The following is a 22,784-nucleotide window of genomic DNA, read 5'->3' as shown; positions in this document are numbered from 1 at the left end:
CATGCTACCAGGGTTTTAGTGGCTCTTTGGGAACAGTGCAGATTACAGAAAATAGTTGTGTAGCCAATAAAACGTGTCCAAGGGATTATCATTCCAACAGTATTTATCTTAAAGCTCTGCCTAAGAAAATTTCTGTGCAGGGTTTTTAATTTGTTGGGTGTGATAATAAAATATTTTAAAGCAGAGAAGCCAAACATGATATAAACTGCAGTTTGACTTGTTTCAAGCAGCAAATAGTTTGAAATATTTACCTTTGCCTGCAAAACTGATTGTATTTTTTGGGAATTCGATACTGTCTGGTTTCTCCTTAAGTTATCATATTAGTGTATAAAGACTTTAGTCATGATGCTGTAGCCTCGAGCAGGGTTTTTACTACTTAACTGCAGGTGAAATGACGACCTCATTTGGGGGAAATGGATACTGTAACCTTTATAGAACGCAATAAATAATACTAAATTAGCCACGCTCCATTTTCTTCTAATACCTTTTTGTTTTCCTGTTCCCTAATATCGGTGGGCAAAGAAAACAACTGAGCGGACAAAAAAAAGTGTTTATTTTGTGCAGATAATTGAGGCGTACACGAATTTCAAATCAAGCTGTCTGATTGGCCAGAGTGTGGAGTCACAGCCGTCAATCATCCCCGATCTTAATACCGATTGGTTTCTGCTTAGATACCCTCTCACTTCGCAACAACCCAACCTGTAAGCAAGAAGAAGAAGCTACGCTATTCGCGTACATCTTACGCAAACTTAATTCAGACAGGTCTTCACTCGTCTTCAAAATACGTATCTGACGTTAGATAGCCACCTTTGGCAGCAGGTGAGGTCAAATGCTGTGGGACAGAGCGGAAGAGCTTTGCCGACAGGTGGAGGAATAAATATTTTAGCTTTAAGCTAAAAGGCAACAAATGGACGAAAACAAGACGGAGCTGGTCGAAAGCCTCATAATATGGGTGAGTCTATTTGTGAATGTGTCGCCGAAACCGCGGAAGGGATTTAAGTCACCTGTTCGTAGCTGGTGGGGGTGTCAACGAAAGAAACTAGAGAGAAAATGAAGGAAATCTGACGATTTGTTCGGACGGTGTAATGGCAGAATAAGGTCGTTATTAGAGAGATTAGCTTCTTGTGCAGCTGTTGTTCGTTTCTGTGACCCCATAGGTAGGAAATGTAGCTGGGGGCGGGGGGTCCTGCAGTCTGCTGAATGTAAAGTTAACACCTAGCAGGTGCAAAGATAAAAATCCTCTCGTTTATGTGGCTTGGCAAGACTCGGGCCGCTAATCCAATTAACCAGGGGGGTATTTACGGAATGTCGCTGTTTGGATTTTTGCTAATGTTATGTAACTGCTTAAATGTAGCAAACAGCAGCAAGTAATAAGGCACTTTGCGCTCACAGAGAACAAACAGTTTTGCTGCCTGTCTTGTGGTTAGTAATAGGATAAGCGCTGAGTTAATGAGATCTCGTCCAGGATCCACGATTGCTGTGTCTGTCAGTAAGCCACTTTGTTGAACCCGTAACTTTGAACAGCAGTGTCACTAAGTAACGGGTCAACTTACCCAATGCCAAAAAACAAGAAAATGTGTAAAGGTGTCCCATGAAGGGAGTAAAACTTCCTATAAACTCTTCAAAACCGTGCTTGGTGGTCTTTAAATTTTATCGTGGCTATAGCTGCACTGTTCTTGCGGAAGGATATTGATATTAGACTGGGAGAATTAACCGTACACCGCTTGAATTATTTACATCATCATGTAAGCAAGAAAGCCTTTGTCTTTACTTGGGTCTGCGGTGGTTTCTTTGCCACTGTTGTCCTGTGTGTCCCTGTACATCCTGCCCTAAACATTGGCCAATTTATCATTTCTTCTGTCCTAGTGCTGCTCGATTATGGGAAACGTGATAATTGGAATTGTTTTAGTCAATATTGAGTTGTTGTTGTTTTTTAACTCAGTGGTTTGACTTTGGAAACATTTTGCAAATGTAGAAAAGTAAAAAACACTGCTATAAATGAGACAAACAAGACTAAAGAAGAACACAAATGAAACAGTGCTAAGTGATGATGTGTCTTATTCTGTCCTCTCATCTTTCCTTATTCTCTATAGGGGTTTTGAAACTACAGTGCAGTGAAAACTATTTGCCACCCTTCTGATTTCTTTTTTTTAAATTTTTTTAGGTTGTTTGTTTTTTTTTGTCCCATGATGTTGAGATCATCACATTTTAATATTAGACAATGATAAGCCCAGTAAAAAAAAAAAGGTGCAGTTTTAAATGATGATTTCATTTGTTAAGGGAAAAAAGTTTTCAAACCTACTTGGCTTATTGATGTTGAAAAATAAATTGCCCCTCCCCCTCCTTTTAAATCATAATTAACTGTGATTAACCAAATTTTTTTTGGAAGCCTGAGTTTAATTTCACTATTAAATCACAAAAGCACTTAGATGGAACCTGTCTGACAAGGTGAAACGGGCTAAAAAGTCTCAAGAGGTAGCAGCGAACCACAGTGAGACCCATTATCCACAAATGGAGACAACTTGGAACAGTAGTGAACAGTGGTAAGCCTACTGAAATTATCATCAATAATCCATCAATGACTCATCATGAAGGTCACAAAAGAACCAGGAACCTTGAAGACTGCACGTTTCCCTTGCATCAGTCAAGGCTGATCTTTGCAATTAAGAAAGAAATTGAGCAAAAATGCCATCCATGGTTCCAAGGAGAAATCCACTGCTGACCAAAAAGGAAACAAAGGCTTGTCTCACATGTCCAAGACTTTTGAAGAAATATACTGTGGAGTGACAAGACACATTGAACCTTTTCAAATGTTTGCATCCCATTACATCTTGCATGAAACTATCATACCATTTCAAAAACAGTACATCATGTCGACAGTCAAACGTGGTGGTGGTGGTGGTAGTGTGATGGTTGCTTTGTTGTTTCAGGACCTGGACAACTTGATGGTGACATAAATTCTGCTCCGACAATTAGTTTGTGGCTGAATTCAAACAATTCTGCAAAGAACAGTTGGCCAAAATTCCTCCACAGCAGTTGTTCCCAAAGTTAAGAGCGCTGAGGCCCATTTAAAAATGAAAGACTCCAGAGGGGCCTGCCATAATTAAATCTGTACTCTTTACAAAATATGAAATAGTGCTCAATTTCCACGAAAATTTATAAAAAAAAATAAAATAAATAAGTGGCTATAAATTGCTAATGCTACCCAGTCATATGCAAAGTATAACGGCCAACGTTTGACCCACTTGCCACTGCAGCACAAACTTCAATAATAGTAAATTTAGGTCAGAGTAATGTTCTGTTACCAGTTTTAAATCACCTTTTTATATAAATAAATACATTTATATAAACATGTTACTGTACATACTTGTGAGTAATTTCACATTGAATTTCTGTTATTACTGTGGCCCACCAGGGGGCCCTGGCCCACACTTTAAGAATCACTGCTGCACAGCAACCTGAGACACTCATTGTCACTTAACACAAACACTTGCAGTTCTTGCTGCTAAGGGTGGTGCAACGAGTTATTAGATTTAAGGGGCAATTACTTTTCAGGTATGTCCAGGTATGTTTAAATCGTTTTGTTCCGTTATTTTTATTTTTTTTTAATTATCATTTAAAGGGTTCTTTCTATAATAATATTTATTTGATCTAAAACAGGTAAAATCTTCTTTGCAAATATGCAAAGAAGTAAAAAAATAGAAAGGGGGCAAATACTTCACAGCACTGTATGGCATCTCAGAATCTTTGTAATGTTGTAGTTAAAGTCTTTAAAATATATTTGCTGGTGCACTACTATATTATTCCCTTGGTTTATCAGTCATCATAATATTATTTTGTTTTTTGCCTCTCAGCTGCAAACTTTCAACACTCCTGCACCCTGCCAAACAGTGGAGGAGCTGACCACTGGAGCAGCAATGTCACAGGCTCTGCATCAGATGTGAGAGCACATGCTTTATTTATTTCCAGCCAGTTTCGTTAAGCTTGAGTAATTCATGTCACACTCCTGCCTGCTCCACATTAGGTCAAACGTGCACTGCTGGAACAGTTGGGATAATGTGCTTGCATTTTGTTTTTTGCTCTCATGCCCTCATTAGTTCCTCTACTATAGAGAGAAAGGGTACTTATGCTTTAAAGTGCACACAAACAAAAAGAAAACTACTGATCTTATCTTATTACATTTCTGGCCAGCACCACATTGTAGTCATTGACAATGACCCCTCACCGCAAGAACATTTTGGGTACAAAGTAGAGCTGCTTAATTATGGCAACAATCTTAATCACAATTATGATGAGGATTATTTATCACAAAAAATTAACTTAAAATGAAGTCCATTTGTTAAACGTTTTAGTTTAACAAAGAGAACAGAGAAAGTGCCCCACTGTAAAGGAAAGGCAAAGTGAAAGCACCATTTCAAACACTTGTTGGAGGTTTTAATTGTAAGTGAATATCAATTTCAGTTAATTGCACAGTTATAGCTTTGTGTGATATTTCTGAGAGCGAGAATGGAGTTTGCATGCTCTCACCTATCACATGTCAGATATTTCCAATAAGATAATATCTTACTCGTATAATCCACAATCAGTGGGTTAGTTTAGAATTCAAACATTTTCTCCTATTACAGAAACAATTTTGCCACTTTTGTTGTTCTAAAAGTCAAAAGTGTCTCTTCTATGGAAACCCATTCTCACCTAATTAAATTCTATCTGGCTCTTCCCCATGTATAACCCACGGCTGAATAAAAGAACTTGCCTGTTGTATCTCATCTAATGCTGGCAGTTGTAGAAATTAAACAGCTTGAGTAGAAAAGGTTGTAGCATTTATTTCAGAAATTTCATGCACATAACATGGATATCTAACAAAGAATGTGAACTGTACACTACTAAACAAGGACTCTTGTGTAGATTAAGTCTTATCATCTCTGTGCTTCAGAGACCCTGCATGGTTCACTGATGGATGGCTCAGTCGTATCAAAACGGATGTTGAAGACAACTGGAGATTAAAGGTACAAAGTACTACCATGCGGCATGCCCCATGTTTGCTTTTGTTCACTTTGTTTTTTTGTTTTTTTTAATTTTTAATTTTTTTCTAATTTGCTGAACCCTTTGTGTGCTAAATCCTTTGTTTGCTCCACACCTGCCAAACTGTCCTTGACACTGATCTCCAAGCTGCTCCAGGGGCTCTGCTTAAGCGTGCACTCTGACTCTGCGCTCTGACTCTTCTGGTGAAAGTGTGCATGTATGTTTGTCCAAATATGTCAGCTGTAAAGTGTAAGGATGGAAAAAAAAAGAAGCCATTTTCTCTACATTGATTTGGTTGTGATCCTTTCCCTGCTGCTGCCTTGTCTTCTCCCTTGAATGCTTTTTTTCATAAATGCATCCTTTATTGCAGCGGTCCCCAACCTTTTTTGCACCACGGACCAGTTTATGTCCGAAAATTTTCACAGACCGGCCTTTAAGGTGTCTCGGATAAATACAACAAAATAAAACCAGCACCGGTACCAACAAAAGAAGATTTATTCATAACACATGGGAAAAGACCCAGGGAAACAGAGTTAATGATAAAAACTATAAAGATCCTGAAAACCATGAATTTTACACCCGAGCCTCAACTCTCGTGGCCCGGTACCGGTCCGTGGCCTGGGGTTTGGGGATCGTTGCTTTATTGTGCATATAATAGAAGTCTTATTTACATGTGGGTCATTCATCTCAAATCTTTTGCCTGAACATTTCAGATTTCTTTTAAAATGTTATGGTCCAAAAATAAAAATTCTTGTCATTTTCTTGATCAGTATTCTACTTGTTTTATTCATTTTTTTTGCATTATTGTTAAATACAACTCTATACTCTTCAGAAATTATCTTCTGCAATGTGCCTTTTTTTTAATTGTCGTGTCATAAAATATGGGACTTTACAGAAATGTTTCCTTTTTTCATATTTTAACTGGCAAATATGCAAACATTTTTTATTAATGTGTCTCAAATTACTCATTCATTTTTATAGAGCGGCCAGTGAAAATTTATGGATTTTTTAGGCTCAAAATAGTTTTTGAGATATATTCAAGTTCAAAAATTGCCTCAGATTTCAATGTGCAAAAATAAGGCTTTACAGTAGATGGACAGGCCTTTTAAAAAAATAAAATGATATTTATAGATAATTATCTACAAGTATTTGATACATGACCTGAAGGTTGACTGCAATTGCTATATAATTTTAGATTTTAAACCATAAGATTTTCAGGCAAATCAGAGGTGGCTGAGCAGAAATTTGATGATGAGCAATTAAAATACCTAATTTGGTTTTAAGCGTTATCATTAACATTAACTTAATCTACTATGCAACTCAAAATATCTGCCATGAAAAAGGACATTTTCAAATGTGTGATTGAAAAGTTTCTCTCTTTTCTTTGGTCTGCATGAACGTGTATTGTTTTCCATTGTTGTTTGTTCATTTTGATCGATATAAAACAAATATGAGAATATTTTATATCTTTCCTCAGATGAACAACCTGAAAAAGATACTTCAGATGGTGGTTGACTATTATAATGAGGTATGAAGTATGTAATCCTTGTTTATGCAGAGATGTTAAGTCATTGGTAGAGACGACTACAGAATCTGAAAACCTATAAACAGTTGTTTACGGCTTTTCTACATCTTAGAGAAAAGCTTTAGTGAAAAGTTAATGCGCAGCTTTTATTTTCTGTGCACCTTCAGGTCTTATCCCAGGAAATTTCAGATTTTCCCTTGCCAGATGTGTCACTGGTGGCAGAGCATTCAGACCACACTGAACTGGGGAGACTTCTGCAGCTTATACTGGGCTGTGCAGTCAGATGTGAGCGCAAACAGGGTATGTTGCTGCTTGTGTGTTACACATAATCTCTACACTCATGTAAGCAATTAAATCCATTTTTCAGGAGCAAAATGTAAAAAAAAAAAAAAAAAATGTTGTAACATGTCACTTACAAAGACGGAGTCTATGAGATTAGAAACCAGTGAGGACAGGTGCTGCATTTGGTAGTTTGACAAAATATTGCAATGGTGTGTACGTTTGTATGATTTAATCTCCCTCATTATATCACCAGAATACATTCAGATCATCATGACCTTGGAAGAGTCTGTGCAGCATGTTGTCATGACAGCCATCCAGGAGGTCAGCCTGTTTTAATACAACATTACTTGCTCTGACAAATTAGCCGTATAGGATACTCAGAAACAGCTTTGCTGAGCAGTTCTGCCATTTTAAATAACAGTAACCGTTTCAGCAGCAGCAATAGTGTATGAAGGAGGTTCGAGTATTTGCTTGCATATGCTGAAATAGGTTGAGGCTTTTCAGCTTTTTCAGTTAGTGTATGTAATGAACTCTGCTCCATTTTCCTCTTCAGCTCATGAGTAAAGAGACCAAGACCCCATTTGGAGCAGAGCTGTCTGGGGACTTGGAACAGCAGGTTAGTATTATTATTATTATATCCCACTCATTCTGAAAGAAAGTGTGTTGTTAAATGCATTTGTAATGCCCATTTGGTGCAATATGGTGGATATGAATGCCTCAGGGGGCAAATTGGGGGTTTAGTATCTTGCTCAAGAATACTGTGACATGTGGACCGGAAAAGATTAGGCTTGAGACACCTACCTTCCGATTGGTAGACGACCTGATCTGCCACCTGAGTGACAGCCGCTACTCTATTTCTTTGCAGTTAAAATGTTCCTTTAGAGCCGCTTGCAACCTCAGCGTTTGGTGAGGTTGATGTGTTTGAGGAAGAACATTGTCACTGTGCAGAGACTACCACAGCTCAAGTACTGACATGAACTGCACATGTAGCGCTGAAGATCTGCATCTTCAATGGGAAAATGAATCGGGGAACATTGATGGTTTTGTATTGATTTTATGAGTAATGTATTTTATGCTTAGTTCTTGAACTTAGCTTTCTTTTCTTTTTTTTTTTTTTAAGAAAAACCTAGCCATTTAATATTTGCTTTTTCTGATCCATGTGAGAATCACATCAGTGTCTCTCTTCAATAATTTAACTTCTAAATCCTCATGTGTCCAGCTGAAAAAAGCTCTTGAGGACCTCGCTGAACGTCAGACAGAGAAGGAAGCACTAACCCAGCGATGTCAAGAGCTGGACGTACAGGTGAGTGCAGACCTGTTACACACAGCCAAGGTGAATTTCTATTGAGAAATCTTCTTGAATCTGATTGACTAGCGCTCTTTTGCCTTACTTTGCTGATATTCAGGTCTCTATGTCTCCACACATACATGTCTATGTACAGTATAAACAGGAATTGTGTAATGCTTTGCTCCATTGTGTGGAGCTGCTGTGGCAGAATGACCATGAGCTTAGAGTCTGGGCTCAGCTTGTCCTACCGTGGCATTCAGCCCATGCTCTGCCACTGCTACAAGGCCTCATTCATCACTGAACAGGCAGACTAATTTTAGCATAGGGACTGATCAACTGTTCAACTGGACTCTCGACAAATTGATTTGTTCTGTTTCCAGTCTTGCTCTTCTCCGATCGTAGCGAGGTAAGTATAACATGGTTGTCTGTCCCGCGCAACTAAACTCAACTAAACGAGCTGCTTAAATATTTGTACTCTAACTCTGCTAACAGACAGTTCAGTTGGGATTCTGTTTGACACAGGGCACGCAATACTTATTGAATAATTTTTACTGTTTTTCTAGTAATTAACCTTTTGAGAAAAGCAGCATTACATTATTTTGTAATGTATATGGGTCTTTTGTACTGATGTGCTGTGTTACTAATTAGGTGTTGTTTTAAAGATTCAAACTATCAAAATAAATGGCTTTAAGTTAGCCTACAACAGGCCATACAGAGTTACTAAATAATTTTATTTTACATGGTTTTGTTTGGTGGTAGTAGATAAATTGAAAGTGCATTTTGTAAATATTTTACACGCACAGTAAGAGGTTTTGACATCTTACATTGGTAGAAGGCTCCTTATCATTTACCCATGCGTTTGGAAATGCTGTTGTCATCGAGGACGCCTGTTGCCATGGGTGTATAGTCTGCAGCATCCTGCCGAAAGGTTGCATCAGTCAAAGAAACATGCACATGAAGGTCAGAATCAAAGGTCTACTAGCAGAACTCTGCACTATAACGAGATCACTGAAATTGTTCTGTGTTTGACCTGTGATTTTTAGTCATGTGCCTGATTGGTATTCATAATAATAAGAATAATAGTGAACATATATGTCAACTTTAGTTGTAGACAAGTTGTAAGGACATTATGGGATAGGAATTTAAACAGTGATGTTATTCTCAAACTAGTGTTTCATAAACTGGCAACCAGCTTTGAGGTACTGGTGAGTGAGAATGAAAACTAACCATGCATTAACATGTTTGCTTAAAGTGCACTTTGTCTGTGCTCTGCTTTCAGCATGGATTAACTGCACTGTTTGCTTTAACAGCTGGGAAAGTAAATTCTCATGGCAGTGGTGTATTTTTTGATGCGATGATGTTGTGACATTTTACTTTGCATGAAATAAATGAAGATATTTAATGTCATATTTTTCCCCCCGATGAAACCAGTTCAACTTTAAAACTACTTGTGGGAATGGCTCGCTCACCTTACTTTTTCCCTGCACAGGTGGCTGTTCTTCAGGAGGAACGGAACAGCTTATTGGCTGAGAATGACGTCCTAACAGACCGAGCTAATCAGCTGGACACATTTGATGATCCAAGCACGCCGTCGGGAAAAAAACACAGTCAGTTACAGCAACAGCTAGAAACACTGCAGGAGGAGAACTTCAGGTTTGTCCTTTCCTCTTGAAATGGCTGATGAACCTCCCTATGGTGAAAACAAAACAATGATGTGTTATGCATTTTCTAGGCTGGAGGCTGCTAAGGATGACTATCGGATCCACTGCGAGGAGCTGGAGAAGCAGCTGATAGAAGTTCAGCACCGAAACGATGAGCTCACCAGCTTGGCAGAAGAATCGCGAGCTCTCAAAGATGAACTGGATGTGCTGAGGTTTGTGTCTGTAATACAACAGATTCATTAAAGTATTAAATTGTGTAGAGGTAAGATCATAATTCAGTAAAATAAAAATGCATTTCAGACTCAGGATTAGAAATGATTGCATCAGTTGGATAACTTAAATAGTTAGCGCGGCAAAGCCGAGATTATTTGGACATATGTAGAGGAGGGTTAGTGCTTACAATGAAAAAACGATGTTGAATATGGAGTTGCTAGGTGAAGGGAAAAGTGGATGACCACAAAAAGGATTCATGGATGTAGCGACGGAACACACACAGAAGGTTGGTGTGAAGGAAGATGATGCTAGGGATACGCTCAGATGGAGACAGATGATCCTTTGTGGTGACCTCTAAAGGGAGTAATCGAGGGACAGTTTACAAGCAGCCACTTTGTTGCCTCCTGCTGCGAAACTAGTAGAGGCAGTAAGGCCACACCCTTCAAAGAGTGAAACTGGCTGATGTTTGAGTTTCTGACCTTGACAATAAGGGGTGTCATTTTGCTGGCATGAAATCGGTGTAACACCAGTACAGATTATCTCATTCCAGTAAATGACTAATTCTTAATCGATAATGTTACAGGAAGTGAAACAATGAGATTTTGAATTTCTTTTGTAAGAGTGTCCTGAGACTAGATAATCAGCAGGTTTTTGAAACTAGAGCTCTTTGATCTCTCACGCAAGCACTGGGAGATCCTTTAAGTTCAACACAAAAGGTGCTTACCTTAGATCAAAACGTTCTACCTTAGTGTTATTTCTGAAGATGCTCTTTTTCACGGTTATAATGGAGACTCAAATGTGTGGCGACGATATTTTACAGTCCTTCATATTCTTGTGTAGGAAAATGTCTGTTTTACAATATTTAATATTAGGGCTGCACGATTTTGCATAAAATGAGAATCACGATTTTTTGGCTTAGAATTGAGATCACGATTCTCTCACGATTATATTTATTGCACTTATTAACTGCACATCAACTTCGTAACAGTTGAGACTGAACATAAAAACAATAAATAAACATAAAAACAACAAATGTCTCACGTTTTGTGGTTGCCGCAAAATATTGTACTGCTTGAAATTCCGTCTCCACCGTTGCTCGACACTGCGTGTATAGAGCAGGTAGTGCAACAATAGAAAAATAGTTGCTGGACGGCACTGCGTAGCGTTTGTCTAGGGTGTTGATCATTTTCCTAAATCCCTCGTTTTGCACAGCGTTGATGGAGCCATATCTTTGGTCAGGTGATAAGTAATAGCCTCCGTAATTTCTTTGTGCCTGTGGGAGTTTGACGGGTATAGGGAAGCGCTGTATAAGGTTCCCGTTATTGATGTTTGGGTGGTTGACCGGGACGGATTTTCTCCTGTCACTTTCTCATCATCCCCGACGTGTTCTCCGTTGTTTTTTCCCTGCCAATTTTAGCATCACACGGCACAGCTTCTGTATCACGTGGTATAAGGCTCCGCCCTTGTCATTTGTTGAGCAGGAAGAGTAAGCGCTTGTTTTCATGCAGATTATGTCCCGGATCAAAATGCGGTACAATCGTCGTAGTCTTTTTTTTTTTTTTTTTCTTTTTCTTTTTATTAATTGTTGTCATTTGGAAATGAGATCGCACATAAGTATGAATCGAGATCGCGATTTTCTAACGATTAATCGTGCAGCCCTATTTAATATGTAACTAATTAAAGAGGCAGTTTTAAAGTATGCAGTGATCCTAATATCTGTATTAAAATGTTGCTTATTCCAGGCACAGTAAATTGAGATATGTGCTGCAGTACTGTACATTTCAGTTTTCCCATGTGCTGTATAGGAACTGCTCAGATCGGGTGGTGATGCTGGAGGCTTCGGTGGAAACGTACAAGCGCAAGCTGGAGAATCTGGGTGATTTAAAGAGGCAGATGAAACTGTTGGAGGAAAACAACATGACTTACATGCAAAACACAGTCAGTCTGGAGGAAGAGCTGCGCAAGGCCAACGCTGCCCGTGCACAGCTCGAGACATACAAGAGACAGGTAAATGACATGCAAAAGCACAGCTCGAACTTTCATCCAAAATCCACACAAATTATAAATCTCACAATATAATCATTTGTTTGTAATAATAACATTTATTGGCATTTTATGAGCAATAATGTGTCTGGTGGTGGATGAATTTATATTATTACATTTTCATTTATTTAGGTCCAGGAGCTACACAGGAAGTTGTCTGAGGAGACGAGGCGAGCAGACAACCTGGCGTTTGAGATGAAGAAGTTGGAGGAGAAACATGAAACTGCAACGAAAGAAAAAGAGGTTTAGCAGCATTTTTTTGTTAGCAATAATAAAATAATAATTTTCTAGCTGTGATAAAACTTTTAACTAACATTGTTAAAAAATTTCTTCACCACCACAAGAGGATCATCATTGAGCGAGATTCTCTGAAGGAAATCAATGAGGAGCTTCGATGCACTCAAGCTCAGCAGCACCAACTCTCCCAAGCAGGTATCCTATAGGAAAGGTCATACCTGACATTAGTTATTGTGGTGTTGCTATGGTAATCTGAAGTTTGCATGCTTATTTCATATAGGCATGCTTCCCTCTAGCAGCCCCAGTCATGATAACCTGGCTGCTGAGTTGATGCCCGTTGAGTACAGGTAGTATCTTACTGCTGTTGCTGCACTTAATAAGATTTCTACTTTTCCCACCAAACTGATGTGTGTGACTTATGTGTGTGTTATTGTTCAGAGAAAAGTTCATCCGGCTGCAGCATGAGAATAAGATGTTGAGAGTGCAGCAGGAAGAATATGAGCGTGAGAAGATCGCTTCTCTGCAGGCCCAGCTGGAGGAAGCACACAAGACTCGCAGTGAACTGGACACTGAAAACAGGTTTCTGTCAAGCACTGATAGATGTGATGGAAGCTGTTCTCTCCATACATTTAGTTTGATGTATTTTCATCATTTATCAAATGTATTTGATCTGGATGTTAACCTTTCATTCCTCTACATTCTGGTTAATCTTCAGATTGAGCCGAGAACGGGTCGGTGAGCTGCAGCAGCAGGTTGAGGACCTTCAAAAGGCTTTGCAGAGCCAGGCATCCAAGCCTGATGATGTAAGTTTGCCCAAATGGGCTGGCCTTAGTACAGAGAAAATGCAGAGTTAATGTTAGCCTGGTATATTTGATGCTGACAGGGTATTACGACAGAAAATCACTTTATATAAGTTAGGTAGATTGATATTGGTAAAGAAAGATGTATGCACTGTAATTACAGCCATTTGTATGCATTCACATAGCTGGTTTACAGCAAGATGCAAACCTCTGGTTAAATTCAAGAACAGGAAGGCCAAATTAACTTTTCCAGAAAACACCTTAAAGTGCCAGCACAGTTCTTTCAATCATGCCTTGATTGTTAGTTTTAACTTTAGAGTGAGTGTATCAGGGGAAATCCTTTTATTTATTTTTGCCATCCAGAATGAAATTCCATTACCACATTTAATCTTGTACTTCTATTTTCTCATTTTCAGTCAAACCTGAAGCGGAAACTTGATGCACACATGTAAGTGCAGCTGGTCTGAGCTTTGACAAATAACTGAGGGGTGCAAAATGAATTTCTATGTTTTCCAGTAGAGGGAGGTAAAGAAGCAGCATTTTTCTTCCCCTTCAGGGTCCAACTGAACGAGGCCCAGGATGAAATCATGAAGAAGAAAGAGCTGCTGGAGGACCTTCAGCCTGACAACACTCAAACCTGTAAGTTGCACGCTGCGTCATCATCAACACTAGACACAAAGTGATGGCTTAGTTATAAGTGTTGCTATTTTATTTGAAAGCTCTGAAGGTGGATGAGCTGATGGCTGCTCTTAAGAAGAAGGATGATGACATGAGAGCCATGGAGGAGAGATACAAGGTGTATTTGGAGAAAGCTCGCAGTGTGGGTAATATTATTCATGTTTCGTTACTTTGAGTATTGTCTGTGTTAGTATTTCATTTCCTTTGTTCCTACTGTAGGTGATCCGAGCATTGGACCCTAAGCTGAATCCTGCTACTGCTGAGATCCAAGCTCTGAGGAACCAGGTTGCAGACCGAGACAAGCAAATTCTCAGCTTGGAAGTAAATCTGCATTTTAATCTTGTTCAAACTGAAGTTATATGTTTACTACATTTTTCCCTTAAATGAGTCAGTTTGCAGAGAAGAAACTCTGTATAAGAATTATGTAAGCCATAAATTTCCAGGTTTTTGAATATGGCAGTCTCTAGCTTTTCCATTATAAAGTTCCAGTAATGTTTTCCCTTCTTGCATTTCCGAAACCAGTAAATAAGATTACCTCCCGTTGCCTCACTTTTAGGGCAAAGATCTGAAATTGGTTCATTTATCCTGTGGGGGTCTTTCTGGTGTGAAAGAAGTGATGTGGAAAAGTTTTTGATTGCTATATGAAAACATTACTGCTTACTGCTTGTTTTAAGTTGGAGGGTTGTTTATTTCATTTTATTTTATTGTTTAGTTTAAATGGACTGACATTATTTGGTTATTTGTGTCATAGCGTCAGTGTGAGCAGGCAAAGCTGAGAGAGTATGAGGAAAAGCTGATTGTCACGGCGTGGTATAACAAGGTAAAGTAAAATGGTACATTGCCTGCAAGATGGTCAGTTGCATATTTACCTACTGCCTCTTCTTTACTCAGTGTTTTCTTTCTGTACTCAGAGTCTGAACTTTCAGAAGCTGGCCATCGAATCACGTCTCGGGGGCCGCACTGCCTCCATGCTGTCCCCCGGTCAGTCCTTTCTGACACAGCAACGGCAAATCTCAAATGCCCCCCGCCGGGCACTTTCAATCAGCGTGCCTGCCACTGCCTCCAAGTAGACTGTGTCACAGAGCCAAATGTCTCCCTTTATTCAGCTAAGGAAAAATCTATAAGCATCACTCCCTCCCATAAGTGACCTTAAACACATCTGCTCTCAAGACAGGGAGGGGTCAATGAAATGCTGATTGGGATCAGTGAGCATCGGCTCATCCAATAGGTCACCCACCTGATGATATTTATGCTCTCCTACTGTACATTGAACCTGGATAGAAAGTTAACCTACTGTTAACTCAAGCAGTGCACAATTCACCAACTCTAGAGTAGACTAGAACACATTTACCCTGTCTTTGCTTTGCTGTGCAGCTGAATGCTTGTTATAATCAGCTCATTTATCTCCTGTCAGGACTAAGAGAAACATAACTGACTGCTTAACAATATTTAATATAGAGTTTGAGCCCACTCGTTTTAACGAATGTGATATTAATGAACACTAAAGCCGAGAACGTGTAACTTTAGATGATTGTTGAAATACGTCCAAGTTGAACAGTCAAAGTATGCAGTGATGGTGACACGGTCATCAAACAGCAGCATCTGATGAAAAACACAAAGAAGCTTTGGAAAATCAATTCTGTGTCTGGTGCTGGCCACCAACTGCTTTTATGCTTCAGCCACTTAAAGATTTTTACTAAAACGGAAAAAAGCTCATCGTGTAAAGCTGTGAAAATCCTAAACCGTTTAAAGTAAATCCAGGAATATTTTTCTAGATTTCCAGGGAGTGATGTGATCACAGTAACAACTGCTGGGCCTTCTTGAATCATATTTAGCAGTGACTATCCAAGACTGTAGTCTCTAAATTTGTACAACTGTAATGTAAACATGATTTTAACACCAGCCTTTGATCCAAATGTCAGAATCAGGTTGAACATTTATATAGTACCTTCAAATTGTAACTTGAATTTTTTTTTTCTTACTCTAATCAGGTTGTATCGTGAACATATATTCAGGCTCTTTAGTGGCAGCAGAGGTTAACAGCACTATAAAGGAGCAGAATTTGTCTTTCAGGTTGTTGGTTTCTGGCTGCCTGTTGTTACACCTTCTAGTTAAACTGCACTAGTTTCACAACACATAATTGGATTCTATTATAATTTTGTGTAGGAGTATCTAATATTGCTTTGATTTTTCTTTTGAGTGAATGAAGATTATAGATTTCTGATGTTAAAAAGCAGTGACTCCTAAAACTAGGTGGTATCAAGTGTAGCACAGCACAGAGAACTGAGTAAATGGATTTAAAAAAAAAAAAAGTGTAGTTATAAACTTTCTGGGTTGTAAGCAGTTCAAATTTTAATGCTTTTGGATTTCTTGTGAATAAATGCATTTTGTTTTTCTAAACATGTATATTGTATTCTTTTATGACTCAGGGGTGTACAGCTCTGTCCTCATTATCCACACAAACCAGAGGTTTCAGATGATGTGGTCGGTGTGTGCAAATCATCGCTGTGAGCCAAAAGTTCAGGCTCCAGAATAATTCAAATTCGCATTTTCATACTGTATTTTTCACCCTGCTGTTGTGTGTGGATGATGCTAGATCATTCACCTGTAGCTCAGATACACTCAGATAAAATGGTCCCAAATACTTACTGTTCAAGCCTGTTGTTTGTGAATTTATCACCTCAGTTTCTACTTTCAGGTCTTCCTGAACACTAGTCGAACCAAAGGCTAATATCAAAGAAATTGCAACAGTCTTCTTTGTTTGCTACACTTTGATAAATCGAAGATTTCTTGGCGAGATTGTATAATTCAGCAAGCCTTGGCATAAACCTGGGAGTGTTCCGGTACATGTAGTTTGAGTCATTTTACTCTGTACTCAGCTCTAGACCATTAGAAACAAGTAAACATCAGCAGGACTCCTTTTCCGGGAAATGAGCATGGATGATGGAGCATGGAGTATTAATGAAGTCCAGGGTGTTTGTATGGCACTTTTGAGTTAGTCTCTATTTTTGAGTTGGGTGTTGATATTACATAATGTGTGAGGGCACATCATGGTCAATGTCTGCAATCAAGAGACGACTTTGCATCACACTTATAATTTTCCGCATTGGTTGCTAATTTTCCTTTTCAGATCAGTTAAGAACTCTGTGAACAGAAATGCTTTTAGTTTGTTGCTTTATTTTTTTACTTTAGTTTTTTATGTACTATATTATACATTTTAAAACTTGAATTATTGTAGTTTTTGAACTACTTGGACAAGTACTGGAGCATTTTCATTGTGAATAATGAATCTCAACTGATTGTTGAAATGACCTCCTCGATTTTTGGGTAATAACTGTACATGTCTCTGAAATGTAGGCCTCGGATATTTTGAATAAACAGTAAAAACAAAATAAAAATACTTCCAATGAACCTGTTTACCTTAAAGGAAATGTTGGTGCAATAACAATATAAATATCAAACTTGATTGATAATTTTCACAAGCAAATTAAACAACAATGCAATTTAAAACTCACACTTAATGGTCACGTAACACACAACTGCTTAACGTCTCATTTAAAGCTAATCTGCATATCAAATTCATCCTAACCTTTATTTATGTAAATAGAATTAGTCACCACAGCAAAACAACTGTAATTAAAAAACAGCAGTTGTAGTCTAGTACATCAGTTTGTTTGTAGCTTCCACACATCCAGCACTGACTAAAAAACATTTGGAAACAGTTATTGGCACTTTTGTGGAAAACATAAAAGGTATAGCAACAAGCAGCATAGTTGACTAATGTCTGCACACGTGCCATCTTACATAGCCTTACAAAAAAAATACTGTGGTTCAACCGGGCACGTGCATGTAGCTGTGTGTGTGCACACACATTAGGGTGTATTCCAGTGCTTAAAAGCACTAGAAGTCTGCTCAGCACATCATGGAAGCACCTCCATACAGCCATGGCAACAATCAGAAAATGTTGCAGCAGATTTGAGCTACCCCCTGCTGGACATATTCTCCTTTAAAGAAAAGTTTCAGTTTCAAAGTTAGCGCTGCCTCTTGCTTATTACATCACCTTCGAGTCACAAAAATAGTGAAGATGCCAGCTTAAGGCTTTACAATGCACTTTGTTAACCAGTGTGAGGTCTATCTTTTATGTACAGTCTGTAGTCAAAACTCAGTATACGATAAATAATAATAATAATTTTGAAAAAGGCATCGTCTCCATCTCACAGCAACACAACAATATTCATATTTGCTTTTTCTGTTGATTTGTCGGGGATGGTTCAGCGCGGCTTAGCGTACACCTTAAAAGGGTAGGGTGTGCGAGTGGCTCCGGTGACTCCTTCTGTACTCAGCTTGACTCCATCCAGAGTGGAAAAAATAAACTTCTGAAACAAACTGACAAAAAACAGGAAGAGTTCCATCCTTGCCAGCCCCTCACCGAGACACGCACGCCTTCCTGGGAAATGAAGGTGACTCTGGTTATCACCCCATCTAACCAATATCATAATTACAGTTTGTAATTTTAACATATGTTAAAATTACCTGCAGAGAAAGGTAAAAATGCTCCCCTCCTCACAAACTTGCCCTCGCAATCTAGGAAATGTTCAGGATTAAAGGTGTCTGGAGTCTCCCATTTATTCTTATCAAACAGCACTGAAGTCAGGTTAGGCATCACAGAGGTCCCCTGCACATAGACGACAGCAGTCACATTCAAAGATAGTATTCAAAGTGCTGGTTTATACAGCTAGGCAATGTTTGTAAGAACAAATATAAGACAAAAAAAAGACCATTTTATCTTGAAAAAAGGACAAAGAACCCTGCCTAAAATCTCATGCAAGGGCTTGTTGACAGTAAACACTTGCTCAGTGCTAACACTGTTAAGGGGGTTATAATCTGGGAAACGACACATACTGTTTTGTTAAGGTATAGCCAGTGTTGGGAAGGTTACTTTTAAAATGTATTCCATTACAGATTACAGAATACATGCCCCAAAATGTATTCTGTAACGTATTCCGTTACGTTACTCAATGAGAGTAACGTATTCTGAATACTTTGGATTACTTAATATATTATCATGCTGTTTACAACTACATGAATGTACTATTGCTGTGATTTATTACTGTTACTGAAGGTCCGCGGCTCCGATCCGTAGTGAAGGGACCTCTGGCTAATAAGGTGGGTTCTGTGTTGGGCTGAAAACTAGCTATACTTTGTTGTCTGGGTCAACCTTGCTAGCGAGAGACAGTGAGAGGCGTTGAAAGGCTGCTCCAACGGAACTTATTGTTTTTGGAGGAAAACACGAACACGGTGTACAGTCGAGTCTTAATAGCTTACTTACAACTGGGCTCGTCAGGCTCTCTTCTTTGCTGCAGTGGTTATTATTATATTTACATGCTTCCAGCTCCCGTTTTAGCTCGATGACAGCTCAAACTTTTCCTTTTTCTCCCTCCCTCGCTCACAGACACATAACGGGTATGGCAGTCCATTCTCCCTGCAGCACGGACTACACTGCCTATGATGCTACATTCTTTAGAGCTATACCTGTAGCATTCTGCCTATTAGCTTAGCACAACAACAACAAAAAGGCCTCTCTCACCCAGGAAACACGCAGAGAGAGAGAGTCACCCTGTAACCATGGCAACCGTAAAGCTGCCACCTGGAACAACAAAACGTGGCTGTCAAACAAAACCCAAACAGTCCTGACCCGCCAAAATATGAAACAGGAAAGTACCGCATATAATCCATTTATTTCAACAAAGTAACTGTATTCTAAATACCACCTTTTTAAACGGTACCTGTAACGGAATACAGTTACTCATATTTTGTATTTTAAATACGTAGCGGCGGTACATGTATTCCGTTACTCCCCAACACTGGGTATAGCCTATATATTTAGCATGTATCATTATTAGCGACCTTGCTCTCTTTCAGAAAAAAATGTTTTCCCATTTTGGCATCTGCAATGCATTTGAAAGCAACAGTCAGTTTTAAGTTGCAGTGTGGCCAGTGGAAAAATAGAAATCTCAGTCTATTACTATTTTGGAAATAGAAAAGTATTTTTGTAAAAAGCTAAATTATTTTGGGCAAATGCAAACCGTGTTTTTGGTTCCCAACATGATGGTTTACCTGGATGAAACCAACGCATGAACTTGAACTAAGCAATTTTTAATCTTATGTAGGGGGCTTAAGCTGCTGTGTTCTGTGAGCAGACCAGATGCACCTTGGGTATGAAGTAACCACCCAGGATTGTGTCCTTGGCGGCCATCCTGAGTCCATTGAGTGGAACGATGTTTCCCATCCTCTGGATCTCGTGGATGACAGCATCAGTGTAAGGCAGGTTGGGTTTGTCTGCCATGGTGGGCTGACGGGTCTGTCCGATCACTCTGTCTATCTCTTCCTGGACTTTACCTAGGAGTCAAATTATATTAACTTGTTAATTAACAGGTATCTGTGTCATATAATTATTTTGATCTCTGACCTGGATGGTATTAAAAACTAGTTTTGTTCTGAACTTACACTGGATCTGAGGGTTCATGATGAGATAGATGAGTCCCCACTGCAAAGTCTTTGAAGTGGTTTCACTGCCAGCCAGGAACAAGTCCAGACAGCACAGACCCAGGTTTTCTTCCTCAAAGCCCAAATGACTGTTTCTGTTGTGCTAGCGAGCAAAGCAAGGTATCAAAAAATACAAGTTAATAAACAGATTTTTTTAATTACTGTTATTATTATTTTGGTTGACCGTAAACAGCATACTTTCTCCTTTATGAGGAAGCTGTCAATGTAATCTCTCGGGTTGTTGGGATTCAAATCTAACTTGTGTTTCTCGATCTCTTCCCTGATAGATGCCACCAAAGATTTGGAGCTGCTAAAGATGCGATTGTGAGGCCCTGGCAGGTGTTTCATCAGTCCTGGGAATGCATCATATAGCTGTTAGGGGAGGAAATTGAAAAAATGTATTCAGTGGTGGGTTACCTTTCAATATTTTCAGGAAGAAAAAAATTCCACTGACACAATTTGTGTCTTACTAGAGCCCATATGGAACCTTCCAGATAGGCCATCTCAGTCAGATTGCTCAGCATGACCTGGAAGTTGTGGTCACTGTAGTCAAATCGTCTCCCAAACACTATCTTGCAGATGATGTTGGAGACAGCATTGTTTAAGAACGGCACTGGGTCGAATGGCTCACCTGAAGGCAGGAAATGCGTTTAGTCACAGTACACTGTGTGTGTTTTGCTTTCACTCATTGCTGTCTCTTGACCTTTCTCCTTTTCCATCGCGTCCTTCAGATGTTGACTTTCATCACAAATACTCTGCTCTGTCGACTCCTTAGCTAAACCAAAGGTGCGTAAAGTAGTCATGGCAAAACGTCGCTGTCTCCTCCACACCTTCCCATTACTGAAGAAAAGACCCGCTGAAAGGAAAAGAAAGCAACAATTACTGAGGTGTGGCTCAGAGGGTGACCTGACTGCTTTGTTGCAGAAGTATTGCATTTGTGTATTCTTTTTGTGATTCACCTGAGTTCCCTGAATAAATTCTGGTCACCATCGGGCTGTAAGGCCGGTCCACAAAGTTGTCCGCTTGTGTTACTAAAGCTTCCTTCACCATCTTCCACCCGGACACAAACACTGTTTTGTGCCTTCCCAGACGTATGCAGAACACATTCCCATAAGAATCAGCAAGCTGTGGATGCAGCAGCAGACAATAAGTGGCCTGTTGTCTAGCATGTGATTCTGATAAGATGCATAGCACAACCTGATGTTAACACTATAACTTAGTATCTGCAAGGTATTTGGTATTGTTTTATTATTTTTCCAGAGTGAAATATGAACATTTTGTTAACTTTATTATTAATGTTCTCTTTAAACTATTCTACGTCAGATAAAAGTGTAACTAAAGAGCGTCAGTGTCAGCGGAAATCCTGAGGTTGCCCAAGTGGACTTTTAAGAAATGTGTAAATGCCACAATGATGTCAGCTTACCTTGGTTAGGTAAATATGAGGCTGTTTGGCATCAATGTTGAAGATGTTTCCTAAAATAGGTAGAGCTGGAGGGCCTGGAGGAAAGCCCGGTGGATCCTTATCCTTACGAAAATGAAAATATACCATAAGGAGGCCAGCAAAAATAATAAGCAGCTGCTCCTTTATATCAAGACAAAGAAACAAATCACACAGCTGCATTGTGAAGCAGAGTAAAACTAAGTGATCAGGACCTCAGCTCCAGGATCCCTTCCTATTTAGAGATGGGCTGGTACACTGCTGACTCACAGCTTGGGTATATATAATGATCTGTGTGTGTGTGAAAGTTTGTCTGATGCTGGGTCAGGCCTCAATTATTACAGATTCTACTAAAAGGTAGCACAAACATTGTTGTTTTATGTTCACATTGTTGATGTGAAATCTTTACGTACATATGTGAACGGTTTTCAGCAAACTGATATAAGGGAGAAAAAAAAACTTGAATAGTAACACAAATAGTTAAATGTACTGGTGCTTACATACATAAGTATAGCAGAGCATTTAAAGCGCTTTCTACTACCAACCACATTCACAAAGCACTTTGATTATCAGTGTTGGGAAGGTTACTTTTAAAATGTAATCCATTACAGATTACAGAATACATGCCCCAAAATGTATTCTGTAACGTATTCCGTTACGTTACTCAATGAGAGTAACGTATTCTGAATACTTTGGATTACTTAATATATTATCATGCTGTTTACAACTACATGAATGTACTATTGCTGTGATTTATTACTGTTACTGAAGGTCCGTGGCTCCGAACAGTAGTAAAGGGACCTCTGGCTAATACGGTGGGTTCTGTGTCGGCTCGTAGCTGAAAACTAGCTTTACTTTGTTGTCTGGGTCAACTTTGCTTGCGAGAGACAGAGAGAGGCGTTGAAAGGCTGCTCCAACGGAACTTATTGTTTTTGGAGGAAAACACGAACACGGTGTACAGTCGACTCTTAATAGCTCACTTACAACTGGGCTCGTCAGGCTCTCTTCTTGGCTGCAGTGGTTATTATTATATTTACATGCTTCCAGCTCC

The 22,784-nt window shown here is 39.2% G+C and overlaps 2 protein-coding genes across 2 annotated transcripts; one reads left to right on the top strand and one right to left on the bottom strand.

Moving 5' to 3' along the window:
• Positions 1-701: 701 nt before the first annotated feature.
• On the top strand, positions 702-16,149 carry hook1 (hook microtubule-tethering protein 1). The gene is made up of 22 exons (XM_085152600.1): positions 702-952; positions 3,855-3,940; positions 4,934-5,006; positions 6,500-6,550; positions 6,715-6,847; positions 7,083-7,150; positions 7,383-7,445; positions 8,049-8,132; positions 9,607-9,770; positions 9,850-9,990; positions 11,797-11,998; positions 12,167-12,277; positions 12,379-12,466; positions 12,552-12,618; positions 12,710-12,850; positions 12,987-13,074; positions 13,488-13,519; positions 13,628-13,710; positions 13,791-13,891; positions 13,969-14,070; positions 14,501-14,569; positions 14,661-16,149. Exons 1-22 carry the CDS (start codon positions 908-910, stop codon positions 14,817-14,819), a joined length of 2,151 nt encoding a protein of 716 aa, XP_085008726.1. The 5' UTR covers positions 702-907; the 3' UTR covers positions 14,820-16,149.
• On the bottom strand, positions 16,055-22,706 carry LOC146490884 (cytochrome P450 2J6-like). Its single transcript, XM_085152601.1, has 9 exons — positions 21,719-22,706; positions 21,255-21,420; positions 20,999-21,151; positions 20,766-20,926; positions 20,494-20,667; positions 20,257-20,398; positions 19,961-20,148; positions 18,283-18,424; positions 16,055-18,196 (listed from the first exon to the last, which is right to left on the bottom strand). Exons 1-9 carry the CDS (start codon positions 21,914-21,916, stop codon positions 18,021-18,023), a joined length of 1,500 nt encoding a protein of 499 aa, XP_085008727.1. The 5' UTR covers positions 21,917-22,706; the 3' UTR covers positions 16,055-18,020.
• Positions 22,707-22,784: the final 78 nt, after the last annotated feature.

Source organism: Neolamprologus multifasciatus, chromosome 23, assembly GCF_963576455.1.
Source record: "Neolamprologus multifasciatus chromosome 23, fNeoMul1.2, whole genome shotgun sequence".
Classification (NCBI taxonomy): Eukaryota; Metazoa; Chordata; class Actinopteri; order Cichliformes; family Cichlidae; genus Neolamprologus; species Neolamprologus multifasciatus.
Note: the sequence above shows the minus strand (reverse complement) of the source record. Positions and strands in the feature narration are given on the sequence as shown.